The sequence below is a fragment of the Caenorhabditis elegans genome, chromosome V, assembly GCF_000002985.6.
Source record: "Caenorhabditis elegans chromosome V".
Classification (NCBI taxonomy): Eukaryota; Metazoa; Nematoda; class Chromadorea; order Rhabditida; family Rhabditidae; genus Caenorhabditis; species Caenorhabditis elegans.
Window position 1 is genome coordinate 7,268,928 of NC_003283.11, and position 23,432 is coordinate 7,292,359.

Genomic DNA, 23,432 nt, shown 5'->3' on the forward strand with positions numbered 1-23,432 from the left:
TTTATCCTCTGGGCATTTAGCACCAACGTTTTGCACATTTTTTACTCAATTATCTGATAAACTGGCAGATATTCTTGTCGAGCAATACCTCATGCGGCGCCCAAGTTGAGCACAAGTTTGAAACAACGATTTTCGATAAAAACCTTAAAACTAGCCTATTTTTCGCGTCTATTTAGGAATAACACATCACAAACTGTACTGTGCTTTTAATTGTGTTGATGAATAGACTTATTATTGATTGCAAGATTTTTGTTTGGCCCAATCTGCAACAACAACGGTAGACTCTTTCGCACATTTAACGCACACTCAGGTGTGGGCGGCTAACCGGTTTTTTGGATACCCAAAATTAAACATGTATACCCAAAATTAGACGACAATTTCAAAAAAAAAATTATTTCCAGCCGCTGCGACAATCGGTCAAATTTCCAACTTAGCTAATTTTAGGTCTTTTTTTGAGCCGCTATAACTTTTTTCGAGAAGGTTTCAAAAAGTTTTATTATGAAATTTGGTATTTTCAGACAATTTTGAGTCTAACAATGAAATAAAAAATTTGCCTACACCACCTTTAACATTTTAAAAAGTATCAAGAATTCATTCATTCTGATATTTGCCCATACCCTTTCATTTATTATTTTCTAATTAATGTTTATTATGTATAATCTTTAGAATTCATCATTTCGTTCCTTCCGGTTTATCGAGTACTGTTTTCATGTTTTCCTATCTGCAACCTGCATCAATCTTTCGATTTGAAATAGGGTCAGTAGTTTTCGCTTGTAATCCGATGTTTCCCATTGAGCAAACTTCACAATTTTTTCAATGACTTCACATAATTTTATAAGTCAGTATTCTTCAATCCTGCTTGGACCATTGAAGACATATACGATTTTAAATTCTAACGAAAAAATAATCAGTGATGGAAAATTTCCTATATTAACCTTGATTATTTCTATATTATTTTGTGGAATACTGTACAAATACGAAATAATGGGATCGAGTGCTACCATTACCAAAATATTTGAGAATATCACTAATTCACCTTCACCCCCCGTATATGATCCATCAAGCCACCCCCTACCGGCGTCTCACGTGTATATTGTATCCGCATATTATTACCCAAACTCAAAATCGTAAGATTTTTTGCCGAAATGTCCACTAAACTATAAGTAATAGGGTTATTTATGTGCTTTCGAAAAATGCGAAATGCCTTCTTTTTAAACACAATTTTCCTATTTCTCAGTTCTGAAATACATGTGTATGCATGTCCAACGAAATCTATTCTTTTTATTATATATATATATATTTTCTTACATATTTTTCGACGTTCCGTGGGAATTGATTTAAAATGCGACGATAAATATGAGACAAAAAAAAGTTTTTTTTACAGTCACATTTGCCACAGTCACACTATGGATTATCGATCGGCTGAAGATCAAAAATTATATAAGTTAGCTATAAAAGTCCAGAATTTTAGACAAAGACTGTGAAATTTCGCAAAAAATGTAAATACACAAACATAGTGCGATACGACTTTTAAATAGACATCACACACGCGTAGAAATGTAGAAAATTTTATAAAAAATTTAGAAAAATACTAAAAGAGGATGTACATTTTCAAAATATTTTCGACATCCCTGATTTATACAAATGAAGTCTAATTAACATTCGTTTGTTTTTTACAACACACGAATACTCTATAAAATAATACAGGAACCTATTAATTGTAAGTTCATAATTCAAGGAATTTTCAGGCTGGGAAAAAATGCGGTCGCCCTTAATATGGTAGTTGATTCAAAAAACTTTCCTGTTGACAATGTTGTATATTCTGTTATCGGGTCAAATGAAACGCATCGTATTTTTCTGCGTGCTGAATCTCAAGTGTACGTTTCTTAAAGTTTCAAATTTCTTGTGCAAAGCTTGATTTTCAGTGAAGGAGTTCCAAGCTGCCGCTATACCGCAGTTATGGCAAGAACCAACGCAGTGGAAAACTTGTCTAAATTTGAAATGGAAATTAGCGGTGCAACGGTTGAGGTGAACATCTTTTCAAAAAAATAGTGTTAATATTAAAGTTCGACTTCGTAAGATATCTTTCATTCATATGGCACCATTTATTTTTCTCAGATCCCATTCAAAATGGCTCGTTACACTGCCCCTAAACCTGTAATTGTATGCATTTCTCCGCAATTTGTTGCTGAGCAATGGCAGATATTTTTGATGCAAGTCCATGTCACACATCAGTAAGCTCAACATCAAATATCGTTTATTTAAATGTGATATTCCCAAAAAAACATTGAATTCAGATTTGGTGGACATCTTCACATTTATTTAACATCTATCATTGAATCATTTTTCGAACTTATGCGTGAATACGAAAAACGCAAGTACTTAACTCTCGATTACTGGCTGCGAATGAAATTTGCTGAAGCAAAGACTCCATTTTACGAGCCAAATAGTAATGTAGAATGGAGAAATCAAGCAGGAGCACAAATTGATTGTTTGCTGCAATACAAGGAAGCCGCAGAATTCATTGCGTTTTTTGACATGGATGACATTCTGTTCCCAAAATCCTTTCCAACTTATTTGCAAGAGTTCAGAGCAGAATGGCAAATTGATCCAAATAGCAATTCAATTTTTTACAGGAGAAGAGAACACGAATTTATCAAAGGTTGGCAAAAATATCCGAGCTTGTGTAATGTGTATTAAAAACTTCAACTATCATAAAATAACGACAAACACAACTATTCTTTCAGCCAAATCCTTTGCTGGGTTCAGCTTCAAAGACATTGTTTCAAATCTGAGCTCATCTACCACCGTGAAACGTGGAAAAGTAGTTGTAAAGCCGGAACGATACAATTCGACATGGATCCATTATAGTTATCACGACGAAAATCGGTACGGTTCTGTCCTCCACCAAACGAATAATTGGTAGCCCCATATTCTAGAAAAACGTAGACGCCAAGGTTGTTTTATTTACTGAATAGATGCTAGTTACCGTATTTCCTCTATTAGTTTTGCACCTCTAATAGTTTTGCACCCCTTCATTTGTTCCCTATTTTTAGGAATTCAAAATTTGCATTATAAAATCGTTCTACAAATCAGGAAACTTCTTACAGACTTGCTTTAACAAATCAAAATTGGCAAAATATGAGTACAACTCGGACAATTTTTGCGTATCAGTCGTAAAACTCGTCCATTTTGGTTCATAAGTTGTCACTGGAATTGATGATATTATGCCATAACTTAATGGTAAACATGAGAAAACCCTGTTCGAAAATTAGTTTTGCATGCCTTACTAATAGAGGAAATACGGTAACCCGAGTGGACCTTGCATTGTGATACCTTTAATAGCAGATCGACCAAGTCTTATTGAACTCTATTATAATATTCCAAAGCTTTAGGCGTGAAATTGAATCGCCGAACTTGGTTCATGTTCAACGACCACTTGATGAAAACTCGGACAATGAAATGACGGATGTTTGGCAAATTGATTTTGGTGCTTTGAATGAGACTATACGATCATCGGATATTGAAGCAATAGACAGAGACTTAGCCAAAATAAGAAAAAGCTCGAAAGTTATGAAAATTGCCTCCAAATTGCCGATGACCGATTTCTATCTCCCTATTGTATTTGAGTGCTATTATAAGTCTTTTTATGGGCCTGTATTCGATCATCAAAAGGGAGCAGTTGGGTGCCCAAATGCTGACACGTGTAAATTACCACAAAGGAAAGAGCATAAATGTGTACATTCGGATGCTGAGTACAGTTCTGGTCCACACATGATACCGTTCACATATCATTTTTCCAACAACTCATTTTGGAATTGGGAAATCGGATGTTATCAATAAATTTCTTAACAATTGTTTGTAAATATCGTTTTTACACTATAGTTGAATTTTGATGTGTTCATAAGGAAACTTGTTCATTCACATGATAGACGCACGATGCACACCTGGTCATCGACATGTATTACGAACTTTTTCGTGATGACCAACGTGAGAACGCAAAAAAAAATGCCTGTATTCGATTTTGTAAGCAGAACTTATTTTGATTTGTTGGAACCTGAGTAGTTTTTATTAACTTGTGATTTTTTACCAGATCACGTAGTGCGTAGTGCGTTCTAAATGACATATTGTCGTTTCCATTTGATCTTTCACAAAAACGAGAAATCCAAAGAAATTCACTGTGCAAATAGACTTCCACTAAAACAAAAAGTAATACATCGCTTCACTAATGAAAAAAAAAGAAATCGAAAAATAATGCTTATTTTACCATATTATTTAGTCTTGCACCCCTAGAGGCCAATCGAAAATTAGTCTTACATGCAAGACTAATAGAGGAAATACGGTACATACAAATCAGTGCATTCTCACACCGGCTAACGTTTTATCAAGTCACTGAATCAATGTTTTATTTATTTTTGCTAAATTTTCATTTTTTCTGCTCTATTCTTGCTTCAAACATCTGTTATTGGAGTTTATATCGAATGAAGTTTCAGAATTTACAGCAATAAGTCGGGCATATAGTTGGTAAAGCTCCTGTTAACAAAATTTGATGAAAATTGCATGAAACATGCATGCAAAATTTTGTAACAAAAGCTCGATCGGCTCATAAGAATTATGCTCAGAAGCCACGTGGAAACAAAAAATAGATAAAAGCCTCACACGAATTATTCTCTAGAATGGCTAAAAGAATTTCGCATTGACTGAAAATGCCAGAATTCTGAATAATGTTGAAGGTGAAAAATGTGAACAATTAGAAATATTCATATTCCCACTTGCATTCATGATATAAAAAAGCACGTGTTGAAAATCCCAGTCATAATATATTTCAATTTGTATAAACTAAAACCCAGCAAATCACTCTAAAAGTCATGCGAAAGGACAACAACGAAAAATCAATATTTTGAAAACGTCATGAACTTTAAAAATAAATTTCATTTTATATACAAATCAGTACATTCGCTATCAGCAACATTAACAATAAAAGCTCTTATATATATTATATCCATATACGTTGCATGCTTTGGTTTAAGAAGAATATACTTCTTGTCTTCCAACACCTTGAACACGAAATCATAGAACTTTTGCATTTCTGCATCAGAATTTCCAAAAACATCTTTATGGAATTCAACGTTCATCTGACATATCTTGACGCCGACCTGATCCAACTTTCCATTCTGATGGATTTGCTCAAGAATACCGTATTCATTTTGTTCGATGTCTATCCAAAGAATGTCAATTCTGTTTTTATTAAGTATTTTTCTAAAGAAATAATCGGCTCGAATGTGTTCAGTTGCATCTACTTTAAAGTTTCGTTCTGAAAACCAATGTTCGAGAAAACTAAAAAAGTTCAGGGCTCACCAAGGAAGATTTTGGATATATGTATACCGTTTTGTCCACTAACTGCATAATTGTAGAATTTCCCACCCAACGTGCTTTCGTATAGATCTTTGTTCACAGCAACACCCGGGTCCGCTCCGTAAAAAGCTATGTTAGGGTACATCTGAAAAAAAGTTCAGTAACAATTTTATAGTTTTTAAAGTGTCACCGCTTTCAGTCTGAGCTCTGCTCGGATATCACGTCCAATTCCAAGAGTAACCATTGTCAGCGGTTCATTATTCTGGAAGCCTGGTTAACGTTTAAAATTGTTCAATATTCTTACATTTTTTGGAAACACCACATACTTGACTTCGTCCTTATTTTTTGCGGCTTGGATATCAAGAGAATTGTACTCTTTCAAGTTGTCACAATCCTTTGTTACGTTTGCAAATTCATACCAAAACTAAAAAGTTAGCAATTAGAAAATACAACAAAAAAAAAATTCACTTTGCGATAGCTTTCCGTGATTGTTTCAAGTTTCGGAAGGAAGCAATCGTGAAAAGCTTGAAAAATATCAGAATTCTCCTCTTTCTCGTGTGATTTTTTATTTTCTGTAGGTGTTGGCGGTTTGTAAACAGCGCTATATGCGGGTCGAATGTACATGTATATGATTGTGATTGAACAAAATAAAAGTAGCGTGAAAAACAACTTGCGTAGAGATATTGCTTTGATAGATTTTTCTGGAATTATTTAAATTAGATTTTTTTAAAATTAATCTAAAACCTTTTGTCGTTGGTCCATTATAAGGAAGTCGTATCATTTAGACAGCAATTAACACCCTATTTAACGATTCATTTATACAATGTGCGCATTTTCCGAAGATTTAATCCTACAATTCCGGATGGAGAAATGGTTTTGCATTTCTGTATAGCTACTTCGATGTCATCGATAAGCGTATGTTTCCGAATGAAGCGGTGCAATTTTCCGTTGGATTTTTTCGCGTTACACTCGATAATTCGATAATTCGATATGTCGATAATTTATAGAACAATTTGATAATTTATGAAACATTTTGAAGAAAATACTCTATAGGCTTCATAAATTCTGCATTTCGCGCACAATCCGAAAAAATTGTGCAACGTGTTTATATTTTTTTCCTGTGCTCAGTCACAGAGAGTATGATAAATACTAAAACAGTGCGTATAATCATTCCTCGTCCTCGATATAACCAATACTGAAAAACTGAGAACCATCCGTAAAAAACTATAATTATATTCAGAATCAGCATGTTAGAAAACCGATTGTTCCATGCTTCCATGAACTTTTTATTTATTTTCAAATTTTTGAATCTGAGGGGGTCCCACAGCAGGAACGCGTACTTTTGGAAAATGGCAAGTTACTTCCTATTTCCCTTTCCACAAGTTGCTTTCTGCTTTTCAAAATATCACTCTGCCTATACGATCGAATCCCGTCACAATTCCGACATTTCTAATTTTCTTACTGTCTTATTTCTTCTCCTCTATCGAACGTGATAGATTTTCTATTAGATAATAGCCCACGACACTCAACTAATGTAAGCAACTTTTCCGATATATTAATTTCCGCGTAATGAGGAGACTTGTAATCATAATGATGAGGAAATTCTGCTTGTTCGAATGTTATCGACAGTTTGCACCCTTGAAATGGCACTGCAGAAAGGATTTCCACCGCGGATGGACTATTTATTTTTTATTTCTGCTGATGACCTTACTATTTATTTTAATTATTTCGATGTGGAACACACGAGAGATTAACAAACTCATTAAAAAATTACCCGATATTCATAATCAGTCACATGCACTCACTGAAAATCTAGCTGTTTCTCATATATTCATTGTTTCTGCATACTACTATCCTATTTCTAAATCGTAAGCTTTCTGACCAACAAAATGATTTAACCATACAAACAATTGTGCATACAATGCTGTAAGTTTCTACTGCCTTTGTCGGTACAAAGCACATTTAGTTCTTATATACAGCCGACATGACTTTTGAATTGCATATTAAGCTCATTCTGCGCCGATTAGTAATAAATGTGCCAATATGTACACACAGGAAAGACTCAGAGTGTTCGTTAGCCTGCCAAAACTTATTTGACAAAATATATCAAAACTATTACCTACTTCTGTTTTTTTCCGAGTTCTTATGCGTGGCAAGGTGTCAAGCTAAGTTGCTCCGATGAACAAAATACAAGAAAGCTGGTCAAATTCCAACAAAAATATTATTTCTCAATCAGACTTGGTCGAAACGCAATAGCCGTAAACATGGTTATCGATTCAAAAAATAGTCATATGAATACTACAAGTCATTATTTTGTTGGTTCAAACAATAGCTACACACAAAAATCTGTGGCCGTCTTGGAGTCGTAAGTCTTCTTCGCCTTTTTTGGCATTGAAATGTATTAATTCAGTGAAACTATTGAAGTATGTCGTTACGGCTCCGCAGTAGCTATGGCCACCATGGTTGATAACTTGAATAGGCTGGAAGTTGAATCAGGTGGAACTAGATTTGAGGTGGTGGATATGATTTTTGATCAGACAGACTTAAGAATTTGTAGATCCCATTCAAAATAGCTCGTTACACTGCTCCTAAACCTGTTATTTTCTGTATTTCTCCGCAGTTTGTCGCAGAGCAATGGGAAATATTTGTTTTTCACGTACACGTCGCTCATCGGTTAGTGGTTTCAGTTTCACAATCATCGTTAAAAACTGTAGATTTGGTGCTCATATGATTATCTACTTAACATCAATTGTCGATTCATATTTTGAACTTATGCAAGAGTATGAACGTATTGGATACATAACTATTGAGAAATGGTTAAAAATGAAATTCAATAACCCTGAAACACCATTCTTTGAGCCGAATTTAAACACAGAATTAAGAAATCAAGCAGGAGCACATGCAGACTGTTTGTTACAGTATAAGGTTTTGAATTTTCTGATATGTTGAAATTAACCTATTTAATTCAGGAAGCGGCACAATTTATTTCATTTTTTGATATGGACGATATTCTGGTCCCATTGAACTATCCGACCTATTTTCAAGAGTTCACTCATGAATTCAATAAAAATCCCGGTGCTCGATCGATTTTTTATGGAAGAAGGGAGCACAGGTTTACAAAAGGTACTGTCTATTATAGTTAAAACGTCACATCTTTAAACCACTAGAAAGTAAAGTTGCAATAGCTTAATTATGCATTTCTTTACAAAAATAATCAATACAATACATACATAGTAATAATTATTATATTCATCTTCATTTTACAAAAAAAATAGTGCACGTCTGTCTAATTTGTAGTTTGTATTCTCGGTTTAGATTTAATAAATTTTTTCGTCTTTCGAAGTAATATTGGTTTGGAGTTAGTAGATAGTCACAATTTTGGAGTAAGACAAAATATTTTTCAAAATTGCTCTGCACTTTTGTAACCAAAAATGTATTTATGTCGACTTTGTTATTGGAACAGATTCACTAAACTTCACACTCTATTTTACAAATTTTATTCGATCAATGTCTCAACAGGTGGCAGTTTCTCAAAATTCAACTTTCATGAAATTGTACAAAGTCTGGAATCTTCCCTCACGAAAGCTCCAAAGCCTGTTATCAAACCTGAACTTTATAACAGTATGGGAATTCATGGAAGTAAACGTGACAGAAACCCCAATAAGTAAGCTAAGAAATATTATAATGTAATTGATTTTATTAATTTAGACAGGCATTCACTTTAACAGGTGGCCCGTTGATAACAGTTCCATCAATAATCCATGTGCAGCGGCCGATTGGAAAAGATGGTCCTTCGGATGTTCATCAACTTTGGAAATTCGAATTTGGTCCATTTAACGAGACAATTCAAGACAATGATGTGGAAGCATTAGAAAACGATATTTGGAGAATTCGAAACATTTCTGCATTTGCTCAACTTGGCAGTCGCCTTCCAAATACCGATTACTTTTTTTCCATAATTTTTAAATGTTACCTGTCAGAATTTTACAATCGGCCGTTATCCAAGTGCCCGAACGCGGAGAGCTGTGAAATTCCACAAAATGAAAACTACAAATGCATACACACAGACGCAAAATATGTTTCCAGTCCCAGTCTTGAGCCATATACCTATCACTTCTACACTGATGAATTTTGGTCAAAATACTATGGATGTTATCATTAAATAAAATTTTTTTTTTGTAACCGTATTCGAGTTGTTTGTAATGACGATCAAGTTCAAATCGATGAAAATTAGTATCATCATTGTTCATACATAGAGAAGTACATGTCTGTTTACAGTGATTTGATAGGGATTGTCTAACTCGAACATCTGCTGTGATTTGTTACCAATTGCATTGTCTTGGGCTGGTAAACCGGACGCACCGTTTTTAAAGTCCCTATTCCTACCACTTTCCAACAGACTTTGTCCACGGCGGATGCTAAAAAATAGGAATTCCATGTAAACCGCACACACGCTTTTGCTGGTATTTCGGCCACATCAGCTGGCCTCACGTCTCAACCTGCACCTTCTGTTAAAACGTACTTTACTTTTTTATCTCATTTTTAAATGTAATGCGTAATGTGTACATAGAGCAGAAATTAGAAGTGTCATTCAATATACTATACATACTATTGTAATAAAGTTTAGTTTATCATTTCCAGTTCACCTAATTTTATTTTTATGAATTTTGACCGGCAACGCAATGGGTGCAAAAAAATACGCCAAGCCCGAATCCCTTTTTCCCTTATTTCACTGTTATTTTTTACGATAGCTTTGTCACTAACAGAATCTCAAAATATATCACTTTGCATAAAAGTTGTATGTTCTCCACATAATACTAACTAACTATTTTGTAGTGAAATAATTCACAACACTCATTTTAGATTAAAAAAGATACGCGTATCGTAGACAGCAAAGTAGCTTAACAGAAAACCAAACCATTTCTCATTCCGGAACAGTAAGATTAAATCAGTTGAAAATAGCGCGTTTCGAGAAAAAGAAAGGCGAATTTACAACTACTTTGTAGTGAACAAGCTTGGACCGAGTTATTATATTCTTTACGGCACTCTAAACTTGTCTAGTATTTTTTAAATTTTATCCTGAAACTTTAAAACAATTGTCTTCCAGAAAGGTGAATGCGAGTATCACGTCGCATGTTGCTTAATGGTTTATATCTATTTTCTGCATTCGCAATAATATATCTTTACAAATGGTCTGCTCAAAGTTCAAAATATAAACTGCCAGCATCTACAAAACTTGGTTGGCGAGACCAACAAAATAGCGATTCTCAGATATTCCAAGCTTTTCAAGATTGTTTTCGTCCAAAACTTGAACCAATTAAAGATAACCTTCACACGGCAAGAATGTTGTTCTAGCTCGCATTTATTTTACGATTTTTTACAGTTTTGGTTCGAATTTGCCAATGCAACTAAAGATTGCAACAATTTAAAAGAATACGATTCTCTTGATATTCGGGCTGCTCCAAATAAAGATGAGATCAAATATGTGGCGTTTCCAAAGAATGTAAGAAGTTATGAGAACTCAAAGCTTTCAGACTATTTCAGAATGATGAACAACTTACCATGGTGACACTTGGAATAGGACATGATATACAAGCAGAACTTCATTTGAAAGCGGTGATAATTTCGAAACACGAAAAATTGCTAATTGAAATATCACCATTTTCAGATGTACCCCAAAGTTCAATTTCACGGCGCGGATCCAGGTGTTGTTGTGAACAAAGACTTATACGAGAATAAGTTGGGCGGAAGTTACTACCACTATGCAGTGAGTGGGGAAACCGGAATGCAAAAATCCAAAGTTTATACAGGTCAGCTCTGTTTTTGGACTTTTTCCTGATATTAACTTTCAGTAAGAGGCTTCACACTTGACGCAACGAAACACATTCAGGCTGACTATTTTTTCAAGAATGTACTTAATAAAAATAGGATTGACATTCTTTGGATGGACATCGAACAAAATGAATACGGAATTCTTGAGCAAATACATCAGAATGGAAAGTTGGATCAGGTCGACGTTAAGATATGTCAGATAAACGTTGAATTCCATAAAGATGTTTTTGGAGAATCAGAAGTCGAAATGCGACAATTCCGTGACTTCGTGTACAAGGTGTTGGACGACAAGAAATATATCATCCTTAAACCATCGTTCGCAAAGTATAAAACTATTGGCTTCGTGAGAGCTTTTATTGTAAATATTGCTGACAACGAGTGTACTAATTTATATATAAAATAAAATTTTTTGACAGGATATGAGGCTTTGAGCTGTGATTCACTTAGTAAGGTTTGATTTCAAATAGCACTGAAACGATAAGTCGGACTAGTGGTTTAAGTGGTTGATAGTTGGGCATCACGAAAATGTTTCTAGTAGTACCACAGAAAATTCTTGGGATCTCCCATTTTCTGAGTCTACCACAGTTAATAGAAAGTAAACTAGGATTTCATGGTGACGCATCATGCTCGCCTTACACTGCTTTTCTGCAATTATACGCGATTTTTCCATTTCCAAGTTTCTCAGATGTTCGAGTTAGACAATCCCTATCAAATCACTGTAAACAGACATGTACTTCTCTATGTATGAACAATGATGATACTAATTTTCATAGATTTGAACTTGATCGTCATTACAAACAACTCGAATACGGTTACAAAAAAAAAATTTTATTTAATGATAACATCCATAGTATTTTGACCGAAATTCATCAGTGTAGAAGTGATAGGTATATGGCTCAAGACTGGGACTGGAAACATATTTTGCGTCTGTGTGTATGCATTTGTAGTTTTCATTTTGTGGAATTTCACAGCTCTCCGCGTTCGGGCACTTGGATAACGGCTGATTGTAAAATTCTGACAGGTAGCATTTAAAAATAATTGAGAAAAAGTAATCGGTGTTTGGAAGGCGACTGTCAAGTTGAGCAAATGCAGAAATGTTTCGAATTCTCCAAATATCGTTTTCTAATGCTTCCACATCATTGTCTTGAATTGTCTCGTTAAATGGACCAAATTCGAATTTCCAAAGTTGCTGAATATCCGAAGGACCATCTTTTCCAATCGGCCGCTGCACATGGATTATTGAAGGAATTTTTATCAAAGGGCTACTAGTTAATCGATTTGTCTGCCTAAATTACTTACATGTAACCTGATCAAACTGCTTCTTCACTCACTTTATCAGTTTCCAGTCTCGTTTACTTCCATAAATTCCCATACTGTTATAAAGTTCCGGTTTGATGACAGGCTTTGGAGCTTTTGTGAGTGATGATTTGAGACTTTTCTCGATCTCATAAAAATTGAATTTTGAAAAACTTCCAGCTGAAAATCAATTTTCAACAAAAAAATGGGAACACTAAATTGTGTCAAAATAGGCAAATTTTTCCAAAACTTTGAGCGGGCATAACTTTTTTGAAAAATTTTCAGAACGTCTCGTTACAAAATTTGGTAGTTTTAAACCATTTTGGGTCTAAAAAGCAAAGTCTCAAATTTCGGTTCTCCACCTTTCGTACTATAATTTTGTCGTTTCAAGTTAACGTAAAAGTCCAATTGAAGTTTTTAGAAATTTCATAGTGGAATCAAGTAAAAACATTCGTGTAGTTATTTTTCAACACTCAAAGAGAGATTTGGAATTCAAATCCGTTCTAAAATTCAAAAAGTAAATTTTTTGAGCATCCTTCACTCTTTTTACAAAATAATGCATTCTAACAACGACCTGTTAATTGATGTTTGAATTTTTAAAATGGCAGCGAATTTAATCACGATTCGAACATTGCCATAGAGGGTATTTGTGAAGCCATGTAAAGGTGTTTTTAGTTTCAGTTGTGCTTTCCGTGGAGCAAGCGGGCAATCGGCGTGCGGTCGTGAGTCTCTTAACCGCGAGATTAATTATGATTTGAGCTGAACTAGTAAGACAAATAATTGATTATTTCAAGTTTAAATCCCTCGGAAATTATGTGCAGTTTTCAATCGAAAACTAAAAAGGCAGATTGAAGAAATAGATTTTCTATTTTGCTGTTTTATTTGAAGATGTTAGATTCTCACCACATAGATCAAACGCGAGATATGTCGTTCCGGTTACTACAGCTTGCTTTTTGACCAATCTCTGCCGCCATTTACGTATTCAAATTCTATAATCACAAAAAAATGCAACTTAGGACTGTCGGACTATTTTCAAATAAAGCATTAAACTTCATTACATTCTCCGTAGCTATCGCTTTGATATTTATTATGTGAGTTTTCAAGGTGCTATAACTGCCTTCAAAAAGCAAGGATTTAAAATTTGTATTCAGCATTACGAAAACAACCCAAAAGTCTATTTTACTGGGAACACCAGAAGAAACAACTGTGGAGACGGAGACTACAACTGAAATAACCTATGATTTGAGTACTTATGAAGTGAAGACTCATAAAGGACTTGTGAATCTTGAAGTATTAAATGAAAAGGTAAACATTGGAAAAACCGAAAAAAAATAATAATAAAACGGTATGTTTGAACTTTGAAAATTTTTAAATGAAAGGGCGCGTTCAAATGAAATATCTCTAATATCACGAGCAACCCCAGATTTCTAGGTTTTCAAATCACTTGGATTTGAAGTTATGCTTCCGACGCTTCCCATACCAACGCTTCGAATGACAACTTTTAAAGAGCCAACTTGTGCTACAGTTTTCTCCGAGTATCTTGAAGTGGCAGAGAAAGCTCTTCCAAATTCCGAAGACGTTTCAGATGATAGTCCGAAATTTCATAATGATGATTTTCTGATGAACGGGTTTGCTGCATTTAACGAGGTATTTTTTTTTGGCTGGAGGACGAGAACTGTATCATGTCAATGAATACAAAAAAATGCAGTGCACTTTCATTTAAAACACTTACTGCTTCAAAATAATAAACAGAAAGATAAAATTCATCAAATTATAAGAAATTATCAGACAAATTATCAGAAATTATCAGACAAATTATCAGACAATCTTCATGCCCAAAGAAGGTGAAAAAGCGAATCGACCAAAAAATTGGGATAAAATATCCGAAATGATGGAGTTGACAAAGGAAGAACTTGACGAAGTCGCGAAATTGGGAGGAATACGTGCCTAAATGCGTTCCTTATAAAGTGTAGTTTTTGTTTCTTCAGAGTCAATGTTCTCAGCGATGCATATGTATCCCGTGCTAAGAATGAGTGGATTAATTATTGGAAGTGTAACACCGTGGTTGGAAGTTATGACTTTGCAACATGGTGAGGACATAACAGCTTGAATAAAAATTAACGAATTGTTTAGGTGCCCAACATATTTTGACACTAGAGAGTAACGAACTGGAAATCGAAGAGGAATACAGAGATCGGCTATCCTCAATGCATCCTATGGAATTTGCAAACAAATGGGGACTGTAAGTAGCTTAATTATTCAGTGTTAGGGTAACGATGCTAAAATTTATTAGAATGCGTTTGCAGTATTTTCTCGGTACTGTTGTTTCCTCAATTTTTTCACCTAAAAAAATTAAGTAAGAATCGAAATGTCAACAATTTATTGAGTATTAGACAGTTAGTTAAAAAATAATTTTTTAAAAAGTTGGACGCCAAGAATCACTCATTGGCATAAAAACTCTTTTTAATTGTAAAAATTGCATGCAAAAGTGCTATTTTAGTTTCTGGAAGGGCTATTTTGGAATCTATGAAGAAAAATTGTGTCAGCACGCATGATTAAATAAACTGTCATATTGACAGTACATCGCTACCAATAACCGGCAAAAAGCTCAGACTCAAAGAAAATTATTCGAACTTTTTTGTTTAAAAATTTTTACTTCTTCAATTTCTCGATATCTTAGAGGCATATCGATTACTATTACAACAAAATGACAATCAAAAATTTTCACATAGTTGGTTGCTGATCACGTATTGGTAGCTTTGAGTACCGCAGAGATACGCTACGCATACGTATTTTGCAATAATTATTGATGCCCTATTTTTAAAATATATTTAGGTACGCTGAAACATTTGATTTCGTCGCCACATTTGGATTTATTGAGAGATCTGGCCTGGGTCGATATCGTGAACCAATGGATCCCATTGGAGATTTACGCGAAATTATGAAAATAAAATGTGTTTTGAAGCAAGGAGGTATTTAACCCAAATAGAAAAAACAACGTTCAATTGTTGAAATGAGTAAGGTAACTGTTTCCAGGTCTCTTGTACCTGGGTCTCCCATATGGTACCGACGCTCTTCAATTTCAATCTCAAAGAATATATGGCTCGCTTCGTCTTGCGATGATGTTCAGCGGTTTTGAATGGGTTGCAACTTTCACCGGAAGATCTCCAAAGCGTGTGCAATTGAGATCTCAGAAAAGACAGAGTACCAATTTATTCAACCCAATACGTTATACCTTTGTTTTGAAAAAGCTTTAAGCTTTTCTATTAAGACTTAACATATTAATGGTAACAATAGTAATTCATTGATTCAGTTTACAAATATAATAAATGTCTCTTTTTTTCTTGCTTGATGGATTCTGTAAAGATAACTTAATCACATTTGTCAAACATTTCTTTCTTCAATTCCCCCAATACTTATCAGGCTATAAAAACGTTTCGCAATCAAATTTCCATACTGCAAGCTAACCCGAAGTTTAAGGACCATAATCTCAAAGACCCGAAAAATTAGTTTGACGCGCAAAGAGGACGCGAAGCACCAATTGCGAAGAATTTAGGCCTGTAGGGTCATACATTTTTCCCGCCATTCCCCTTCCGCACGCCGGGTACAACGATTTGCAGAGTCCATATATATATATATTTATTCATTCCCTGAATTCAAAAAAAAAAATCACAGAGTTTTCAACGGGAAAATAAGAAGAGAAGGTGTGAAAAATTGTTAAAAGTGAACAAATGTACGTTTTTTTCTCGATAATACCATCTATGCAATAGGTATCGATGGAAGTTATGGTTTTGGTTCTATGTACACAGTTCAATCCTATAACCTATAAAGTAATCGGCAATGTTCTTGGGAGATCTATTTAATTTTCGGCCGTGTATCTCATCAAAACGTTTCTCGTGGAGATATTAAGTATCATGTTTCAAGTTGACTCGAAAGTTACTCGAGAAACGATTTCTAGGTTTTTGAATAGTATAGTTTTTAGTTGTGTAGCGGAATTAGAAAAGGTCTCACAAGTGCAAAAAAAATATTTATTTAGTCAATATACATACATACATATTACTATTTAATTAATAATGAAATTCAAAAAATTACTAGTCCCCTGCTTGCCCTAGTTCGGTCCAAAAATTTTTACTTGATTCAGAAATTTGATAAATTTGGAAAAAATATTGGTCAAGGCAGTGGCAAGACTTGGTTAAGTCAAGTTCAACCAAGTATGATGCCAATTTTTTATATAATTTGTGACGTATTAAGGTCAGGGTAACCATATGACAGTGTTGAATCAAACTTGGGATAAACCTGGACACGCCATCTATTTTTCATCCAAATTGATGCAAGAAGTTGGCGCCAAATGCTGCCGGCAAAGGATCACAATAAAGTATACCTAAATGGTTTTTTTGTTGAATATTTGCAACATGTGGCAATTTTTTGTTAACAACAAATCACATGTTTACGTCACACAAAATATTGAAACTGTTTCCCAAAATGATTGCGCCATTTCAGAAACACAAATTTTTAAATTTTTCTTTTGATGCATGTAACACATTATCTGTACAAAATTGCAGCAAGGATAACAGTGTTTGTGTTCAAAAATACTCCGCAGATATTTGTCTGATCTATGAGAAACTGGTTCTTGAATTGGATATTGGTAACGTTTATCTCCGGTACAGACCCAAATGTCGTGTTCTAGTCAAGATAAAATCTTTTTGATGGTCCAAATATTCTTAAAGAGTTTTACTTTTAATTGTATTCTGAACAAATTATTGATTTTTACCAAATGCAGAAAAAAATATTCATAATTTTTTGCCTAATCTATTTGTCTGCAAAGGATCGATTTAATCCGTTCAGCAGAATTATTACTCTTTTGCATAATTATTTTGACAACTTGGGCCTGTAAGTGTATGCAGTTGATAATGATGTACCAAACAAAATTTTAGTCCGATTGAGAGCCCTACATGTGACGTTCCCGATTGGAATAGAATTACTACAAAATCGGTTCCTCATGCCGCGGATTTCAAAAAATGGGCGTCTATGGGGGTAGGAGCATATGCGGGTAATAAGTCGGAGATACTGACTGAATTGACTTTTTGAAATGTTTCAAGAACTATTTGCAACACGGTGAAGCAAGGCTACTATCCGCTTTTGTATACAAGGATCAAATTTCGATAGTCACAACTTCCGAGAATATCGACAGGTATCATTCAACTGTAACTCTGAATTTCATCAGATTATATGATTTTCAGAAAGAGTGTAAATTGTCGTTACTATGATTGTAATCGGCAAGAAATTTCTAATTCTGCATTCAACACAATTGTGGCTCCGATGGCTGTAATTAACTGCCCGAGAAAATTTGGCGCTGTTTACATGAGTATAAGTTTCATGGAAGGCGACAAACCCCATGAACCGATTCCATTGATTTATCGAATTTACGATGGTAACTTTCATTAAAAACATATGCACACACTAGGCCATATTTTGTTGAATATCGTGTTTCTAGTGTTGTTGCAAACATGTTACATGAGTAAGAATGTGAGAACTTTAGCAGGATAAATTTATCTAACATAATATTGTACAAACTTGTTTATCATTTTTCCTCTATTAGTATGGAAGCGCTCTTCTCTACTAGAACAGCAATATTTTGTGGAAACTTCAACAAACTTGTCAATTTTGGGTGAATTATATTTTAAAGTGAAAAAATTGATAAAATAACAAAGTAGTATGTATTTTATATGATTTAGACTGTTTCAAGTCAAATTTTTTGACTTCTAGGGTTTCTCCTGACACATTTTTCCCGATGCCCGAAGTTTAGGTTTGTTTAGAATTCCAGTCAAAACATTTCTAAAATCACTGAAAACGCGATTTTGGATACAATTATAGCCAACACTGAATATCCTTCAAATAGTGTTGTTGAGAACCGATCCATGAACTGTCAGTATGTGTCGGACCATTATACGGTAACTCCAGCAAATGGCTACAAGAAAGCTTCACGTAGTTACAGAATCCTAACTACGTGAATCCGAATTAGAATCTCAGATGATGTTTTTGAAGTTCAACAAGACCACCGAAATTGGCTGGTACAATTTCAAGGGAATCATACGGTCTGAGTTAGTGTTTGTCCTATTCTATCATTGGTCTTTTTGGCAAGAAACAAGTGTCCATGTTGTGTCAGTTCCAAAAAGGATTGCTCATTTTAGGTAGCATGGATTAAAAGGGAATATAATCTCAAAGTTATGTTTCAGACACTACCGTACAATGGATGTGAACGGTCTTAACGGGGATTGGCTCATACATTACAATGGAACACTGCAGGAAACACGTTTCAATAAGAAATTCGAAGAAAAACTGATTAGGAATGCTAAAGAAAAAGTGAAATATGTTTATCAACGAAAATAGGCTTAACTAATTTTTTCAATTATGGTAACCGTTCTTTTGTGATAAATCCGTTTTTATACTTAAAATCACACATTAACACAGGTGCTAGTCAAAAATTCTGAAGAGGCAAGGCAATTCTCTACAATTATTAAAATTTTGGATTTTCCCCCTCTTTTCACTGATTTTACGACTTGTTCGATTCATGACAAATCCACAAACGTTGCTGATAGCAAATAGACATACAAAAATGGTTGAACATTTATCTTCAATTCATCTAAATTTCAGGATTCTACTACTTCTCACAAAACTATAGTTTTCGATAGAGAAGGTTTAAAAAGTAATGCGCTTTATCACTTAATAGTTCAAATCTGTTCCTAGAAACACGATTAAACTTGTTTTATTGTATTTTCACAGAAGGTTCTTTTGAAACATGCTATCGAAAAGTTCTACAAAATTCTTCACACAGCTCATTTACAGTTTTCGGTGCCTACGTTGGCGCCATCGCCGATTCTTTGTTCAGACTCCGGAGGGTTGCTAAGAATGCTAATATCAAATTTTAACTTGTTGAAATGTTGAAAAAATGCAAGTTTGAAAGATATAAGTCCTTATTATTTCAACCGCCACCACGACGCTCCCGGAAATGTGTTTCCATAATTATTGTCCATCCTGTGTTATTTGCGAATTTTTATTTGACTTTTTATTGTTATTTGAGATTCCTGCAGATTCAGATTTAATAAATTTTACATTCCACCTTGTTGTCTCTGTTTGCGTGTTCAATTATCACACTTGCTTAATAGTTCTAAGTTATAAGTAAAAATGATACTAAATTTGTCAATCAAATATTAAAAATTAATTAAAAATTAATTAATATTATAAAAATTTTCTATATTTATATAGTTTGCGCATGTTTGCTAGTGGGAAAGAAACGTCTCCCCTGCCCTTGGACCACGACTTAAAAAAACGTGACAACTAACAGGTGTAACTGTCTAAGTAAGCAAGCACTTGAGCGCGCTTTCTTCCATTTCCGCTGATTTTGTAGTAATCTTTTGCATTGTAAACCAGTACTTTTGATGTATTGTTTCTAGAGCAATTTGACTGCGGTGAACAAAAGCTTTGTTTTTTCTTGTTCCCAGCAGCATTGTCCTAAATTTATTAAACTACTTCCTCAACGAATATTTTATCGGCTTTGATTCACATCTTCGATTTTATTTCATGAGATTCGTTTATCGAGACAACATCGCTGTTTCGTATTTTTGGTGTCTGTGGAAGTTCTACGCTAAAGAATTAATGGTATTGGTAAAGTCACATAAGATTCTCTATCTGATAATATAAACTGAGTCAGGTTCTACACAGGAACGGTAGGTTTTGAAGTTACATTCTGAATCAGGTAAAAACCATTTTGAGTTTTCACTGAAAACAATAATTTTTCATATGCTTGTAAAACTTGATAAACTTATGTTTTCAGTAAAAAGTTTAATTTTGCATTTAATTTTTTCGAAAAATACACAAGGAAAATACAACATCACGTTTCTATAATTGAAATTACCAGGTTTCTCATAAGTGAAGCCACGTGACTACTTGTATTGGTAGAACGCCTACTCAATATTTTCACAATAAGTTTTGATCTCGGAATCAAAGAGTTTATTATCTAACTAATTTCAATCTGTGTGCCAACATGGAAGTTGTTTATCGATATTACCAAAAAACGAGTGTTATGCATCATCGTCGACTGATACATGTCGCAATTTTTTTACTGATATTTGTGTTGTATTCTTTATTCAAAAAGTCGCCGCCACCTCCATCCGTGAAAATAGAACTTCCTGTCAAACCCCTTAAAGCATTTATTTACTCTGCTTATTACTATCCGACATCGAAAAGGTATGCTTAAATTATTTATCGTTGAAGGTTTTGTTGTTTCTGTTTCAGTTTAGGCGACAACGCTTTGGCTTTATTGATGAGCATCAATTTACCGCCGACTCCACATTTTTCTACTCCCGACTTCAAAGAAATTATAATTTCGGCAGAAAACTCAACTTCGAGTATCGTTGTTAGAACTCCACATCATAAGTGAGTGATTGAAAATTACTGACCAGAAAGAAAGTGATTTTAAGATAATTGAAGAAGTATAGTTTTCCTCTTCAGACATTTGCAAAATCCAGCCAGACCTAAGAAATTTATCAATAGGTTTCGATTTCCATAATATAGTACTTTGGTTCACTAAATATAAGTTTTCAATTACAGAGTTAACTATAATGACCACTGTTTAATAATGACAATATTTGCGACAGCCCAGTTGATTCCTAATGTTGAAAAAATCAAAATGGTATCAGATGATGGAATGACAGAAGTATAATTTTTGTATTTATCTATGAGTAAAGATTAAAACTTAAAATTTTTTAGATTCCATTCACCAAGCCATCCTATGTAAACCGAGATGTAGTAGTCTGCGTCGCTCCGTTATTTGTCTCTGAGCAATGGCAAAACTTTTTATTCGCAGTTCACATTTACAAAAAGTAAGGTTGCCTAAAAGTGAAGGGGTGTAATATTAAAAGTTCTAGATATGGGGCTTTTGTGAATCTTTACCTTATTAGTGCCGTCAACACATTTTATAATCTCATGAAGGAGTATGAAGAAGCAGTAGGTATTTTCAAATTGTTTGTTTTGATTGCAAAATTGTCTTAGGGTTACCTTTCAATCAAACCATGGGTGTATGTAAAATTTTCTGGGATTCCTAAAGCTATTGCGGATACTAATAGTCAAATAGAGTTGAGAAGTCAAGCAGCCGCTCAGTCAGATTGCCTGTTACAATATAAGGTACTAAAGTTTCAACGTTTGTCGAACTATTTTCAGTGTTTCAGGAAGCTGCCAAATTCATAATGTTTTTTGAGTTAGAGGATGTCATAATTCCACGGTTAGCTCCAACATACGTGAAAGAATTCCAGCAATTATTCAATAGTGACCAATTATCTTACATTTACTACCAGAGAGAAAATTATAATGCTGTCGTCACAAGATATGGTGGCAGGTTTTCGCTTAAAAACATGTTTGGCAGTTTGACTTACAAGAATTTTGTAAGGCAGTTGCAGAATGTTACCTTATGTAATGTAAATCTAAATTTTCAGAGGGAGGCTGGAAAAAGTGTAGTCGATCCGCTGCGTGTCAACTACACATCTTTACATTTCCCATCGCACGTGCCTGAAATAGAAAAGTATATTGTGTCGGAAAATGTGATCACTCACATTAAAACAGTTGACTGGGTAAGTAAAACACATCACAGCACAATATTTTTAAGTGCATTCGCTTTGTGTAAGACACACAGGGGTGCTTGATCAACTGACCAACTTGATGCAAAAATTGGCAAACTCGAAAATTTTCTGCAACTAAGTTGCTTAAGAAATATATACTTCTGCTGCATCTCTATTTTGGAAGGTTTTGCGAAAAATACAGTAACTTTTTGATTTCCGGTGAAATCTTTTTTCTTTTAGGTTGTCTGAATGCGTTTTCCAGACCAAAAAATATTTTGTGTTATTTAACAGCAACAGGCAAAATTGCCAAAAAAGTGATCGTCGAACTATGACATTTTCAGTATATGCCGAATCGGGAAGCATTATATTCACATCGAAATGTCTTATTTGCAGGTTGACATAATTGAGGATCCTAACGAGAAACAAGTAGTTGAGCCTCTTTATTATAACGGTACATCGGAAACAATTATTTCCAAAAAAGACATTTTGGATCTCGAGAAAGATTTTCGTAAAATGAGGAAGCAGCTGCAGCTCAAGAAAACTTTATCAAAGCTCCCTAGAATTCGCTATTATTCGGTTCTAGCGTATAAATGCTACACCATGAAGTACTATGATTTGTATTATTTCAATAGAAGATCAGGAATCACGTGTCCTGGTCCATTATATTGTAAATTCAAACAACACCCAAAGATCAACTGCATGCAAGCCAATGTCACATACAGTTCGATGAGAAAATTGCTGCCTATCACGTATTATTATGCAACAGATCCTCATTTTTCTGAAGATATCGGATGTCATGCACATTGACAATTTTTCACAACATTACGTCACAATTGACTGATTCTTATTTATTCATTATACCCGGTCTGCTAGGAATAAAGAAACGGAAAATATGTCTTAAATATTTATTTTTTTAAAATTAATTTTCAATCATGAGATACGATTTTTGTAATATCATTGAAACAATATCGTTGGGCTCAGTAGATAAAAATTGTATCGTGTTTTAACGTAAATTAGCATTTATCAGAAAAATAGAGTATTACCGATTTTTTTCTCAATCTTATTTCATTTCTATGTATATGAATTTTTTTCTATGTCTTAAGTGTCTTACGTGTCTTACTAATTCATTATTTTCAATATTCTTTAATTTTCTCCACGATTTTCAAGGTTCAAACGCAATAAATTATTATAAACTAAATTATACCGATACATGAGACGCGAACAATCAGGAAATAGAAAAAAACGCTGAGAAAATATGTTCCCCGCACCGAAAACACCGCGAAGCCACGTGACAGCTCACGGAAACGTATATGATAATAAACTTGGGGTTTTATA

At 34.2% G+C, this 23,432-nt stretch overlaps 6 protein-coding genes and 2 pseudogenes across 8 annotated transcripts; 6 read left to right on the plus strand and 2 right to left on the minus strand.

The window, feature by feature from the left end:
- The first annotated feature begins 771 nt into the window (after nucleotides 1-771).
- gtnt-6 (Glycosyltransferase family 92 protein) lies at nucleotides 772-3,860 on the plus strand. Its single transcript, NM_072446.4, has 7 exons — nucleotides 772-1,127; nucleotides 1,749-1,877; nucleotides 1,926-2,028; nucleotides 2,119-2,234; nucleotides 2,298-2,662; nucleotides 2,748-2,889; nucleotides 3,396-3,860. The coding sequence occupies exons 1-7, from the start codon at nucleotides 817-819 to the stop codon at nucleotides 3,841-3,843; spliced, it is 1,614 nt and encodes a 537-aa protein (NP_504847.1). The 5' UTR covers nucleotides 772-816; the 3' UTR covers nucleotides 3,844-3,860.
- A 1,071-nt stretch (nucleotides 3,861-4,931) lies between these two features.
- Nucleotides 4,932-6,165, minus strand: C13A2.10 (Methyltransferase FkbM domain-containing protein; the record flags this gene model as incomplete). The annotated part of the gene is made up of 6 exons (NM_072447.6): nucleotides 6,100-6,165; nucleotides 5,824-6,056; nucleotides 5,660-5,779; nucleotides 5,546-5,617; nucleotides 5,359-5,500; nucleotides 4,932-5,314 (listed from the first exon to the last, which is right to left on the minus strand). Exons 1-6 carry the CDS (start codon nucleotides 6,134-6,136, stop codon nucleotides 4,932-4,934), a joined length of 987 nt encoding a protein of 328 aa, NP_504848.2. The 5' UTR covers nucleotides 6,137-6,165.
- A 698-nt stretch (nucleotides 6,166-6,863) lies between these two features.
- Nucleotides 6,864-9,528, plus strand: gtnt-5 (Glycosyltransferase family 92 protein). Its single transcript, NM_072448.5, has 8 exons — nucleotides 6,864-7,223; nucleotides 7,592-7,720; nucleotides 7,766-7,868; nucleotides 7,913-8,028; nucleotides 8,070-8,280; nucleotides 8,325-8,478; nucleotides 8,875-9,019; nucleotides 9,064-9,528. Exons 1-8 carry the CDS (start codon nucleotides 6,925-6,927, stop codon nucleotides 9,515-9,517), a joined length of 1,611 nt encoding a protein of 536 aa, NP_504849.2. The 5' UTR covers nucleotides 6,864-6,924; the 3' UTR covers nucleotides 9,518-9,528.
- Nucleotides 9,529-10,462: 934 nt separating this feature from the next.
- C13A2.4 (Methyltransferase FkbM domain-containing protein) lies at nucleotides 10,463-11,605 on the plus strand. The gene is made up of 5 exons (NM_072449.6): nucleotides 10,463-10,692; nucleotides 10,739-10,858; nucleotides 10,900-10,971; nucleotides 11,024-11,165; nucleotides 11,208-11,605. Exons 1-5 carry the CDS (start codon nucleotides 10,471-10,473, stop codon nucleotides 11,588-11,590), a joined length of 939 nt encoding a protein of 312 aa, NP_504850.2. The 5' UTR covers nucleotides 10,463-10,470; the 3' UTR covers nucleotides 11,591-11,605.
- Nucleotides 11,606-12,020: 415 nt separating this feature from the next.
- C13A2.11 lies at nucleotides 12,021-12,664 on the minus strand (annotated as a pseudogene). The gene is made up of 2 exons: nucleotides 12,519-12,664; nucleotides 12,021-12,473 (listed from the first exon to the last, which is right to left on the minus strand). Coding segments are annotated over exons 1-2 (599 nt in total).
- A 745-nt stretch (nucleotides 12,665-13,409) lies between these two features.
- Nucleotides 13,410-15,845, plus strand: C13A2.3 (Methyltransferase type 11 domain-containing protein). Its single transcript, NM_072451.5, has 8 exons — nucleotides 13,410-13,574; nucleotides 13,635-13,788; nucleotides 13,915-14,130; nucleotides 14,306-14,426; nucleotides 14,472-14,573; nucleotides 14,617-14,725; nucleotides 15,319-15,455; nucleotides 15,520-15,845. The coding sequence occupies exons 1-8, from the start codon at nucleotides 13,489-13,491 to the stop codon at nucleotides 15,738-15,740; spliced, it is 1,146 nt and encodes a 381-aa protein (NP_504852.3). The 5' UTR covers nucleotides 13,410-13,488; the 3' UTR covers nucleotides 15,741-15,845.
- Nucleotides 15,846-17,257: 1,412 nt separating this feature from the next.
- On the plus strand, nucleotides 17,258-18,873 carry C13A2.2 (annotated as a pseudogene). The gene is made up of 6 exons: nucleotides 17,258-17,373; nucleotides 17,418-17,533; nucleotides 17,583-17,674; nucleotides 17,724-18,434; nucleotides 18,479-18,674; nucleotides 18,720-18,873. Coding segments are annotated over exons 1-6 (1,385 nt in total).
- Nucleotides 18,874-20,071: 1,198 nt separating this feature from the next.
- Nucleotides 20,072-23,296, plus strand: gtnt-4 (Glycosyltransferase family 92 protein). The gene is made up of 10 exons (NM_072453.5): nucleotides 20,072-20,210; nucleotides 20,402-20,730; nucleotides 20,779-20,919; nucleotides 21,094-21,199; nucleotides 21,253-21,365; nucleotides 21,411-21,489; nucleotides 21,535-21,666; nucleotides 21,711-21,923; nucleotides 21,975-22,109; nucleotides 22,491-23,296. The coding sequence occupies exons 2-10, from the start codon at nucleotides 20,567-20,569 to the stop codon at nucleotides 22,902-22,904; spliced, it is 1,497 nt and encodes a 498-aa protein (NP_504854.4). The 5' UTR covers nucleotides 20,072-20,210; nucleotides 20,402-20,566; the 3' UTR covers nucleotides 22,905-23,296.
- The last annotated feature ends 136 nt before the right edge of the window (nucleotides 23,297-23,432 follow it).